The following is a 13,109-nucleotide window of genomic DNA, read 5'->3' as shown; positions in this document are numbered from 1 at the left end:
GCACCGCCGTCGCACACGCTGCTTCGAAGGGGCTGTAAGGGGAGGTCAAGGCGCCGGGAGCCGGCGGGCAGGAGCTGGAGCCCACACGGCGTTGCCTTCCCTCGGGCAGGGACGCGGCTGGCTGCCCGCAGTAAGCGGCCTTGGTGCTTGAGGAGACGCACAAGCAACGTGAAAGAAAGTCCCCTGTAAAGGGATGGTTCGGTCCAAGCATTAATCTCGGAGTGCTGCAGCGGTCTCAGAGAAGCCGGCAGAGATGGAAAATGGTGAAAAATCTAACGCACCTGGTGGTGTGAGAAGGGAAGAAGTCGGTTTTCAGCCCTCCCCTTAGGTGTAACATCACTACCTTACGGGTGCAGCTACTTGTACTGTAAGCAAACCGGGCAGTTCCTGGTTTAAACGATGAGACAAAAGGGCAGGCCCTCAAGAAGTTGACAGCATCTCTTTAACTCACACTGTTTAATATTACAAGCAAGGTACAGTCACTTCTTATCGTGGCAATGGGCTAATTTAGAATCGATGAGATTTCTGCATTGTTCCACCTTGGGCACTGAAACTTCAGCTGTTGGCAAATTCAGGCCAAGGGAGATAACGCTCATTATGTTTCTTTCCTGACATGCTCAGCAAACTGAGAAAAAGTAAATGTAATGGAAATACAAGCACAATCAATTTTAGATGTGTGAAAAACCAATGTGCAGTAACATACTCTTTCAAAACAGGGGTTTTTTTGTTTCCTTAAAGGTGGCTATACAGCGTGTTCAGAATCCTAAACATAAAAATTACTATCCAAAACCAAAGAGAAGATGGTATCAATTTCTCTTTAACAGTAGAAACAACATGGAGCCCTTTACCAAAAATAGTTTATTGCACAAAACTTTTAAAGGAATTCCTATGCACATTATTTTTATAATCAACATGCTTTGTATGATCATAAACATTAATTGTACATAGTGTAACTCCTCCAGCCCCTGGGTTATCCACTGAAGAACATGAAATGATTAACTTCTATCTTTACAAATACAGCTTAAGCAGACATTACTGAATGTCACGTATAAAACATAACAATATCTCATTTACAATATCCAGAACATCTTTCCCTCCCCTAGAAATCTGTGCATCTGTATTAGAAATTAGGCTGCCCTACTGCCCAAGACTGAAGTGTTACACATTAGTAGGAGACAAGATCAATCAGATGACAGCTGATGCGCATTAGTATTTACTTTGGACTGTAATTGCTTTCACATGAAAATATTTAAAGTCTGTGGTCACAGCAAGTTACATGCAACTATTCACGCTTCCCCAGCAAAGTTAATAAAACATACATCACAACCTTTTGCATCACCAGTAGTGAATGTCATCTTTAAGTTATAATTTATATTGATAACACTATCTGTCCCCAGTGTACCTTGAATGTTGTCATACCCAAGATTAAAACACCCATGCCACTGCAGTTCACTCCCCCCTAAGGAGGCATAAGTAATCCATGAAAATATGAGCACTGGAACTTTCATTCTGGGTATTATTACTCTACTCTTCACATATGTGAAATTCTCATAGATTTGAGCTAGGATATTGCCTGAATAAAAGTATGGGATCAGATCCTCCCATTGCACGAGTGGATAAGGGGCTCAGCTGATCCCAATACAGTGCACAAATATTTCCAAGAAATCTGGAAGACAATAGAATGGAGCATTATGCGATGTTCAGCAACACCAGAGACGCAGTAACTAATGTTTTTTTCCATTGTAGAGTTTGCTGGTTTTTTGTTATGTTTTTTTGTTTGTTTTTTTTTTAAATGCACAATTATTCCAAAGTCCTCAGAAGCCCAAGAGCATCTGAAGAAGTAATGCTGCAGCATTCACTAACTTTAATCGCTTGGGAAACATTCTCACATTACAGTGACATTTCTCCTTCATCAACAAGACTTGGTTTAGTAGGTAGCAACCACTGAAGAAGCAGACAGAAAATACATTCTATTGCAGTGGTTAAAAAAGGAAAAGAAAAAAAAAAATCTTTAAGAGATTATTCTTCAGACTTTCCTCCGATGTATTTGGCAGAGCTGTGACAGGCAGAGGGGAGGCATTGCTACAACTAGTTTGTTTTATTGCCTAGACAGCAGGGACCTGAGGCTTTGTAGAACAAGCATGCTCAGCCTCAGGGTGAGGCTTTTTAATAAAACAAAAACTATTTCTCTGGATAATCAAGAAACATAGCTGATGAGCTTCAGAGAAAGGCCTTGCTTTTATCATATGCTGCGTGCTTCTTCTAGAGGGCTTCCCAGTGACTTCCATAACTTAATGGACTTAGCACCTCACCAGATTTAGACCCCCAAATCTCACTGCCTGTCCTTCATTTAAGTAAGCGGCATGGTGCTTCTGTTTATAGAAAAAACACATAGTGAATATAAAATGAAAATACCTAGTGTCCAGGTATTTTCAAAGAGAGACAGGTGGGTCAATGCAGAAATCTAATCTGAGCACTTCACAACAGCTCCCTCATCTTTAAAAGGAAAAACATGCATCTAAGACTACTTGATGGTGTAGGCTCAGATGTCTTTCTAAGGAGCTAGTGAGAATATGCAGCACTGCACTGAAAACAGAGCGCAGTACAATTATGGGTACAAAAAGAAGAGGAGAGCAGACATTCTGAAGAACTATGAAGGTTTCTAACAATTCTGGCTTCTTTGATACCAGGCAGAACCTTTATCCATACAACTGTTGCCAAATTTAAGAGATTAAAACATAAGGGATTCTTAACTGTAGGCAATATATTTACTAAAATGAACAGCAACATTAACGCTGCATAAGTGTTATTTAAAATCTTGAACATTTGATAACTTTTTTGTACTGAATATATTATTCATTATGTAGTTTTAATTTTGTTCTTTAACAATACTGTGTATTTTTTTTCTTCTTTGAGCTTAATATACAGGCAACTTCAAGAACATGACAGCAGCGAGACAGTCAGTACCATTTACTCTGCAAAGGAGACTGCAGCAGTATGTAGACATTAACATATCTAAGCTAGTCTGTAAAGCTTTTGACTTTTCTTTGAATTGTTTGGTAATTCTGTATGATGGGCACCTAATGCCACGCTAATGCATTTCTTCCTTCACCAATTTCAAAATCTTGACTTTTAGCATCCCTTGACTTTGATACCAATAAAATTTAAGTTAAAATCCAATAGCTGAGAGGCATGAAACCAGTCAGTATAGACACTTTAGGTGTCAAGTGTTCAACTGGACTAGAGCTTGAATTGGTAATTTTGAGAAAATCAGACTTTGGATAAATATGGGTGGTTTTGGGTTTTTCGTTTGCTTATTTTTTGCCTTATTGCTAAGCAAACTGCAATCATTTCCCCCTACCACCCAACCAAACCCATCCAAAAGCAACAACAGTCTCTTTGAAAATAACAGATGAACTAGAATTTTGGTTTATTTCCCCAGCCACTTAATCTACTTGTACTTCCTAGATTTTTTTTTTTAAATGCCAAACTATAGTGGATATAATTGACCTGTTTTCTTTATGTTTTAAAGACAAAAAACGTGCTAGTACATGAGTTGCCACTAAATCTTTCAAATAATCTGTCATGCATATTTTGATTTGTACTTCAGCACTTAGCACATTAGGCAAAGCAGTACCTCCACACTGAATTTTTTAATGAGGAGAGAGGAGGCTTATCACTACAGTATGAGCCACATGGGAGCAACGGGACCAAAGGTGAAGGAATCTAAAGTGGACTGCTTTAATAATAATCTAGTCAAGGTGCTCTGCAGAGGGGCTGCCACAATACCAACGTTTCCATTCACGGTGGACATCTTGTAATAGAGCGTCCAAAAAGTAGGGGAAGTGTGTGGGAGAAGATAAAGCTAATAAAAATAATAATTTTATAGGCATTATGATTTTGTCTTTCAAAGTAAAAGTAATTACATTTCTAAATGCTCTGGCTTTAGGGGCTAATTTCCCTAAGCCATTTTTACAGTATGGCAAAAACCAGCAAACTTAAATGTAACATTAAAACAATGACAGTAACAAAAAACACCCTCATGTCAGCCTTAACTCATGGTATATAAGCATATTAAAACAGATATTCAAAGTCAGGAAATTATGATTTTTTTCTTTTTTTTTTATATATATATATATATATATATTACACGCATACCTCTTTCAAGGGTGTCTACTTCAAAAGTTGAACTAAAAAGGTGCAAGAAGTGTTTGTGCAGTGAAGCAAAGCTCCCTACTGGCCTGTGACTGTAAGAGAAAAACCCGACACTTCAGAAAACATCCCAGGCAAATCTGCCAAAGATACATACTGGTCTGCATTGCTTGTCTTTACAGTCTTGTTTCTTTTGCTATAGGGTCAGAGGTCATCTTCGTAACTAGAAATGGCTTTAAATGATTTTTTTTTTTCTTTAAATACAGATATCTGCAATCTGAATTTCAAGAATAAAAGACTATAGCAGGGAGGAGAGAGGATGCTTGGAATATCCAGTCCTCAACCACTGCTAACAGCTGAACATGAGCAGAACTTATTTTTCCCTGTGATTTGGATACAACCCAAGATGGGGGAAGACAATACCCTCCCCACACCCCCCATTCACTCCCTCGATTTAAAAAAAAAAAAAAAAAAAAAAATCAGACTCCAGATGTTACAAAATTAACACTCATTCCTTACCAAATTCACACAGATTGAACAAATACAGACCTGGAACCAGATGCTCCTCTTGACCTCATTTTAAACCTTCATCTGAATCTCCTACTAAACCCCCAAATGAGCTAGATTTACCACTTGGCAGTCCCCTACATGACAGAATTATTACAGTAAGGTTTCAAACAAACCCTTGGAATAGCATGTTCTGCATTTAATATTACACCAGTTTCTCAAAGCCACGCCCTTTGCTTCTACAGGCAAAAGCACAACTCTGAACACCATTTTTAAAAATGAAATAAATAAATAATTTTGATAAAGATTTCTTTACATACTTGAAGCAATAGAAGAAAGACAACCGATAAGGAAGTTATAGTGTCGAAGCTTCCTTGTCCCTAACACTACAATTCTGTTTCTTTTCCTCTATAGTAGGAATCTCCTGCTGGTCTGACGCAGTTGCAGGACTGGTAGAGGTAAGGTCCATTAGCTGCCCCTCAATCTGAGTCCACGAAGACATTGATTCATGTACTGTAATGGTGTGTTCCTCCATCTGACGCTGAAGGCTGTCCATTTCTTGCCTTTTCAAAGTATTGAGAACAAAAAAGCAAAAATTAACAAGCAGAAAGCAAACTGCTGAATGCGAGATCAGAAAACTACTTTTCTGTTTCTTGATACATACTCCAAGACTATCTAAGCTATAGCTGTATACAAGAGAAGAAAGTCTACAGGAAGCTTAGGACTTGTCTCTCTTTAAGAGCAAAACAAATACAATATGCTTCATTTAAAAATTAGGGCCAACAATGCACCAGCTCCTTTGCGGCAAATACTCATTGCCAGAGATGATGCAGGACTGTCTCCTCAGTAAGGGCACTTAGTGGCTACAACCTCATGAACATGGTACTCTCGCAGGTATAAAAGACAACATGGGAGGTAGAAGTGAGGAAAGCAGCACAGAAAAATAATTAGATAAACAGATAATTACTTTAGTCAGACACCAACTTAGCAAAGCAACTAGTCTGGTAGTACAGGATCATAGAACATTGTCACAGACTCACTCCCCTCAAACATCAACTGAGGTGATAATAGCAGCTCAGTTCTCCTAATAACCCAAACTCTCCATCTTCCTGAAGTTGGAGCTTTCCTGCTCAGAATCTCATGTGCAACCTTGTAAGGGAAGATCTGAAAACGTATTTTTGGCAGAATGAACTTCCTCTATAGAGGTTTCTTATTAACACACTGCCTGGGCTCCTATCATGAGCAGCCTTTCTGATGCTGCAGAGAGAAACACCAGCTTTTCCATCAGCAAGAACAACTAGAAATAGCTGTTTCTGGTTTGATGTGCTGTGTACGATTTAGGATGGACATTTTGTCTAGTTTATTGTAAAGGCTTCTCTCCCTATTTCATTACCATGTGAGCAAGCACTTACAATGACAGAACATCCTACTGTCCTAAATATAGTCCCAATAAGAGGAAAAGAATTCATTTTACAAATCCTTTTTTCCTTAGGCTGGCAGCTGGTTTCTTGGAAACATTTTTAAGATTATTAAATAGAGTTGAAAATAACGGGTCATACTTTAATTGCCGGAGACAACTGTTCAGATTTTTTAAAGGCTCCTTGCTCACAGCTGTCGATGGTTTCAGCAGTTCTTCCAGCAAGGCAGCAGGCACTGGACAATCAGGAATCTTGACTGGAGTCACAGGATTTGAAGAGTTATTCTCTCCTTTCAGTTCCTTCCTCTGGTTAAAGTCAAAAAAGAAGAAAAAGCCAGAAATACAATTAAGTTATTTCATCAGTGTCATTTTTGCCACATAGAAAGAGTCTCACATCACACTACTGGTACATATCTGCATTATACAGCAGGAATCAGAAGCATATTCATATTAAGTCTCATGGGTCACAAGCAAAAGTTCCTAACCGAATGTCATCTGCTAGCCATGGTCATAAGTAAACAAACAGCATCTAGAAAGACCTACTCAAGAACTCACCCTACTGAAGAAATAAAACACAAAGGATTTAAAGCAAATGACTTGGCTCTTCAAAACAAATTTTAATAACATTCTTTCAGTATAGTTAAGATAGCAATTCAGAAAAAAAATAAATCAGTTAAGTACAATCAAAGAAAACCTTTTGGAAATTCTAGAACCTGCAGGATGCAGGTATCAGGACCAACGTCTAAAAGAGTGAAATGGAAGCTTCCATATGAAATTCTGTCTCGCTTAGTGAGACAATTACTTCAGGGAGGGAAAGAGTAAGAGATCTACTACTGCTGCATTTTCTGTGTACTCGTAGCAAATCAGAAAACTCAAAGAAACCACTAATAGTTAACTGTTGAAATTGTGTAAGGATGAAAAACTGGACAGTATGGAGAGGACAGATATGAAGAGTAAGCAGGTGTTAACTATAAGAAGGTAGTAACTCTGTATTTGCCCATGATTCATTATTTAAGTGCTACCATTTTTGTTTTATTATAAGTCACAATGTAAACATAATATGCTAAACACAAAGATTTCTGAAGTAAAAGGTGGGAAGTCAAGATCAGTACAGTTACTTTTGCCTGCAAATCTTCCTGCATTTATCATTTAAATGTCAGAACATCAGTAAGTCTGTATCACAGGCAGACATTTCAGTTCAGAGTTTTCATCAGGTCTCCTGCAGCAGAGTATTTCCCAGTAGTTTAATTAGCAGAATATTTTCTGGTACCCTACAACATGTATTCTTCCTATTTAAATACCTTCTTCATCTTGCCGTGCTTCAGGTCCAACTTCAGTTGCTGGTTCTGCTGCAGCAGCGACTTCATGCTGTTCTTCAGTTCAGTCACTTTAGCCTGTAGCATGAACTTGTCCTTCTGAGTCACTGACAGGTCTTCCCTCACAATTTCCAACTCAGTCTTGATATTCTAAATGGGAAAAGAAGAGAATCAATGTGATACAGGGAAATGGTATAAAAATTCCGGCCAACTAATATTTTTATAATTTTTTTTCAGTTTCCGGGGCAAACTAGAAAAAGAAACAACACTGCTATTTTAAACCAATTTGCCCTGGCAGAAGATCAGGAATTAGATAAAAAAAAGTCAGTAGCCTATTTTAATGGCGTAAGGTCAAGAAAATAAGAAGCTAACAGCATAGTCAAAGGAAAACCGAGAAAAGTAAAGACCCTGCAAAACATATAGTGAATAAGTTTTTATGAGTAAAAAAAATTATCAGAAAAGTATAAGTATGCTTTTAAACAACAAAAGTATTGTTTTAATTATCACCCTACAGCAATAATGGTTACCCATCAGAATCTCCACCGGCTAGATTAAATACCTGCAGGACAATTTGCATCCCTTCTAACTCCTTGTGGCTGCGCTGTTCACTCATATCCAACTGCTGCTTAAGTGTTTCAATTTCTCTTTCTTTTTGTTCTACTTCCCACTTGAGGTCTTCCACCTACCAGGGGGGTGGGGGAGGAAAGTATCTTTAGAATTATCTATAGGTGCAATCAAAGACAAATTCTGAAATATATTATTATGTCTCATTAATCCTTCCTGGTTCTAAGTAAACCTAGCAAAACTTCATTAAAAAATGCTGAATTAAAGACAAATGAAGTCATACAATGCATCATAAATAAGGATAAACACAGTAAATGTACAGTTTTTACCTCTTGGCTTACTACAGGCTGTTCACTAAGCTTGTCATCCAGCTTTTTCTGCAGAAGTTGGAGCTGAGACCTGGCTTCTGCCAGCTCTTGCTGAAACTGTGATACTTCCTGGGAATGTTTTTCATCCTCTACCCTGCACAGCAGGATTAACAGACACAGCAGTTATTCAATCTGTCCTTTAAAACAAGGACTTCACCGGGTTAGCTATGTAACGACAAATGACATGACACTGCACGGAACCTGCTTAGTTATAGCTTTGACTGAAGGCTTTGCTGACACATTCATAGCAAAAGTTAAATCACAAAAAGATTTTATATGAGACAGATGCACGAATATATCAATAAATATTGCACTGGTAATAGTCCAGTTACAAACAACAGATTATGCAGAAAAAAAACCCAACACCAAAACCCAGCAAAAAACCTGTGAGCAATTTTGCTTTTGTTTTAGGAGGAATAGGGTTAGCCTTCTATCCATTCTTATGTAGGCCTGATAATTTCTTATAATTTAAGAAAGTATCTTCTATACAAGAAAACAAATTGTATTTGAATATATTGTGGAATATATTCAACAATCAAATTCATCCTCTATGTAGTTCCTCAGGGATGTGAGAGAAGAATAATAGGATATATATGAAGGCTTAATCCTTACTATTAACATGAAATAGTAGAAATCTGTATTGAAACTGTAAAAAAAGCAGATAGTGAAGCCTAAATACAGCACACTTCAGGTCTAACTGAATTATGAAGAGACAGAAAAATGCAAGTATCTGCCTAGAGTCCAAACATGCATCTTATGGTCAGGCTCAGCTGGGGTACATTTCAACATAACCTACTCCAGACTGGCAAAACAAAAAATTCACTAATGTATGGCTTTTTTCAGAGGATTTGTTTTATTTACTATTCTCTAAGAACTTAGACATTTACTTACTGCAGTTTGTCCACTTCAACCTGAAGGGCTTGGACAAGCAGTTCTTTGGCATGTAGCTCTTTCTTGATTTCACTGAGCTCGAGCACAGCAGCTCTGTAATGACGGCGGTTATGTGCTGCATCTGCTTTGGCTGCTGCTTCCTACAAGAAAAAAAAATATGCAGTTTTTCTTTGTTTTATCATTGTGGGTGAATCATAAAGGGAGCTAGACTAAAGGGGTACAAAACAAGTCAAGAAGGAAGTTATGCAGCTGTTAACACTTCTCTTTTTTGTCTAAAACACTTATTATTAGTGTTGTTACCCTTATTAATGCTAATGGCAGTTAGTAACTATATATAATGGAAAAAGCACGTTTGCCAGACTGGTTCTTCCTTTTGAATTTTTGGATGACATATCATCACTTCAACGTATGTCCCATGCATTACAAGTCATAGTGGAACCTTCCTGGTAGTCAATGACTATGCTTAACAGGGCACAACAGAAAAGACATCAACTGATCTTTCAGCCACTAGCCATCATGACGGAGACCCTGCAGGAAGCAGTATGTTATAAAGCGTAGATTTTGTTTTAAGTTACTTTTCAAATACTTTACATTTAAATCACCTTTTAAGTAAATAAACCAAAAGCTGAGCCCTTACCTGCTTCTTAAGGTCTTTAACTTTTGACTTTTCTTTCTCTAAGGAAGCCTGTAAAGCTTGAATAAGTTGTTGCATTTGCTGATCCTCTTCCTCTTTCCGCTTTAGGACTGCCTGAACCTATTATCACATCACAAAAACAAATGCACATTTTGCATGGGCTCACTGGAAGACCAGAAATGCCAGTACAGGTAACACAAACACAAGCCAATGCAAGGATTGCAAAACTTCTCTCTGCTGTTCACTGGTAACTCGCTCTCAGGGTACCCTCAACCTTAAAAGTAGCTCTGGCTAAATGGTAGCTCATTGCCTATATTCCCATTTGCTTCTACCCCACAAATATATTACTATTGGCATAAAAATTGTTCATCATATTGAGTCTGTATGTAACACAGTTTGTATGTTCCAACTCACTTAATTGAGCCACACATTCACTATTGCAAATATTTTAGCGTGATTTGTTTTTTTCCAAAAGAAACAGCCCTGTTTAGTGCAAAGTCTCATTTCCGATCTCTTGTTTAGCCCCCTATATTACCGCTGTTATGCAACACACAGGAGACCCAGATCTGGAGAAAATGCGCCAACTTTGTATCATATGAGTAAAGATGTCTACATCCTGTTATTAGAAATACGAGCTGTCCTGGTTTCAGCTGGGATAGAATTAATTTTCTTTCTGGTAGCTGGTATAGTGCTATGTTTTGGCTTCAGCATGAGAAGAACATTGGTAACACACTGATGTTTTCACTTGTTGCTAAGTAGTGTTTAGACTAGGTCAAGGATTTTTCAGCTTCTCATGCCCAGCCAGTGAGAAGGCTGGAGGGGCACAAGAATTTGGGAGGGGACACAGCCAGGACACCTGACCCCAACTGGCCAAAGGGGTATTCCATACCATGTGATGTCATGCCCAGTATATAGACTAGGGGGAGTGGGGCTGGGAGGAATCACCACTCGGGAACTAACTGGGCATTGGTTGGCAGATGGCGAGCAATTGCATTGTGCATCACTTGTATATTCCAATCCTTTTATTATTACTATTGTCATTATTATCATTATTAGTTTCTTCCTTTCTGTTCTATTAAACTGTTCTTATCTTAACCCATGAGTTTTACTTTTTTTTTTCACCCGATTCTCTCCCCCATCCCACTGGGTGTAGGGGGAAGGAGTGAGCAGCTGCATGGTGCTTAGTTGCTAGCTGGGGTTAAACCACAACATGAGCTAATTCCTTTCTGAAGATAATATATTAAAAGGTCAAATTACCTGTAGATTCAGCTGTACCAAGTCTGCCTCTCTTTTTGCTAATGCTGTTTCGAGGATATTGTTGTGCTCCCGCAAAGCAGCGTTGGACTGACTAAGACCTGTAAGTTTTCCACGTTCGTGCTCCAGTTCAAGGGCCAACTTCTTATTAATTTCTTCTAAACGTTTTATCTTCCTCCTGAAGCCTCTAGATTCCTGAAGCTGTAGCCAAAGAAAAAAACCAAATCAACCAAACAAAACCAAACAACTCCAGATTATTACCACAAAAAAAGTTGTGAGTTAAACTCATTAAACATCATGCTTTCCCAGAGTGAGATTTCTTTTTTGTTTGTTTTTAAATGAACACTTCAAAATAAGTTCAGTTGGGTATTTTTTCCTTTTGGAAGTCTAAAATGCTTGCTAGAAAGCAGAATCCAGGAGTACTGTTCAGGTGCACGTCAAGAATAGTTTATATAATTTTTTTGTGCAACTCCACAACTGAACAGCACCACCCTGCCCTCAAAATCATTGAGCATCTGTGACTCCAAATAGTTTCAGAAGATAGTGATTCATGCATCCTCACTGTCTCATGACCAGACACAGCCGGTATCTAATAAAGGAACTACTTTTCTCTCTCATCTTCTTTTCCCCTACATGACAATGATTCATGAAACCACGAAGAACCAGCACAGGGCAGCAAAATTTGCAGGCTCACTGACAACGATGTTTCCTATGTGAGATTCTGATTTCCTGTACTGTTGGAATTAAATTATGGTACTAAAATTTCTCCTTGCTTCTCAGGCACATTTTTACTGTCACATTCCCATCTACCATACAAACTCAAGCAATCACCTCATCCTCAAGTTCCAGCACTTTCTCTCTGTATTCTTCAAGCTCCTGGCTGGTAAGTGAAATCACTTCTTGCAACTCTTTTTCCAGCATCAACTTACTGCTACTAACAGCTTGCAATTCTGTCTCCAGAGTTTGAATCCTTTCCTAAAGACAAAGGGATCACACGTGTGATTAATGTATCAATCATCTACAGGAGTAATTTTTTTTTGTTAAAAAGCCTACTTCACTAGCAAATATTAAATGAGGTGCTAGTGCTTAATGTAAAGGTCTTGCTCAGAGCTTTCCACCCTTGCATCCAGCTACTACCATTAATGTATTTGTATCTTGCTCCATTGGTCCAAGTAACTGGACCTTCCCCCAGTAAATTAATTTTCTTATCACAGGCATAACATATATGAGTAAGTTACGGCTACTCTGAAGAACTTTTAACTGTCAACGAGAAAAAAGCAGTAAGAGAATTTTGGAAAGTCTTCAGATGCTGAGACTTTCAAAAGAAACAAACAAACAAAAAACCCGACAAAAAACAAACCAACAATGAAAATTAATCAGGAAATTTAGCACTAAGGCTGATCATCCTCTTGAGCTTGGATTACAATTGGTAACCTGAAAGATACAAGTAAAATTAAAAAAGAAAAGAAAACCACCAAACACACCAACCAAACCAAAGCCTGCCAAATCACTTCTCTCAAATGTAGTTAAGGACATTCTCAGTGCTCAGAACACTGATACCATGTTCTTATTTAGCTTTATATTCCAAATATTTTCATCACTTTGGTGTAAAATAATATTTCAAGACTTATATTTAATAACAAGACAGTTCTATCTTTGTACTAACAATGCTAAAAGACACCTGCATACTTGAGCAATCTGGTTGTTTCCACCATCAGTGATTTGTGCTTTCAGTTTGCTCAACTCTGCTTCAGCAGATTCCTTTGCAGTAAGAGATTCCTGTAGCCGACGACTAAGAATGCTGACTGCATTCTCATAGGCTTTATGTTTAGCTTTCATCTCTTTCTGCGCACTCGTCAGATCTGACCCTAGACGCTTCATTTTCTGTTTCTGCTCAGTAATGGCACTGGAGTGAAAGGAAAAAAAACAACCCATCAGGTAAAAACAAAACCTGCCTGAAAACAGTAGTAGAAGATTCGTTTTTCACATGGCCCAACAAAAAACAA

The 13,109-nt window shown here is 38.2% G+C and overlaps 1 protein-coding gene across 3 annotated transcripts in view; it reads right to left on the bottom strand.

The window, feature by feature from the left end:
* Positions 1 to 843: 843 nt before the first annotated feature.
* The window catches only part of GOLGA3 (golgin A3), a 29,108-nt gene continuing 16,842 nt past the window's right edge, over positions 844 to 13,109 (bottom strand). For all 3 annotated transcript variants that reach the window (XM_069794982.1, XM_069794983.1, XM_069794984.1), the window contains 10 exons: positions 12,793 to 13,009; positions 11,935 to 12,078; positions 11,107 to 11,304; positions 9,853 to 9,969; positions 9,216 to 9,355; positions 8,286 to 8,418; positions 7,952 to 8,074; positions 7,378 to 7,542; positions 6,219 to 6,382; positions 844 to 5,222 (listed from right to left, as the gene is read on the bottom strand). In XM_069794982.1, the coding sequence (XP_069651083.1) occupies positions 5,015 to 5,222; positions 6,219 to 6,382; positions 7,378 to 7,542; positions 7,952 to 8,074; positions 8,286 to 8,418; positions 9,216 to 9,355; positions 9,853 to 9,969; positions 11,107 to 11,304; positions 11,935 to 12,078; positions 12,793 to 13,009 (1,609 nt within the window). In that variant the 3' untranslated portion in view covers positions 844 to 5,014. The remainder of the gene's footprint in view (positions 5,223 to 6,218; positions 6,383 to 7,377; positions 7,543 to 7,951; positions 8,075 to 8,285; positions 8,419 to 9,215; positions 9,356 to 9,852; positions 9,970 to 11,106; positions 11,305 to 11,934; positions 12,079 to 12,792; positions 13,010 to 13,109) is intronic.

Source organism: Haliaeetus albicilla, chromosome 10 (genome assembly GCF_947461875.1).
Source record: "Haliaeetus albicilla chromosome 10, bHalAlb1.1, whole genome shotgun sequence".
Taxonomy (NCBI): domain Eukaryota; kingdom Metazoa; phylum Chordata; class Aves; order Accipitriformes; family Accipitridae; genus Haliaeetus; species Haliaeetus albicilla.
Note: the sequence above shows the minus strand (reverse complement) of the source record. Positions and strands in the feature narration are given on the sequence as shown.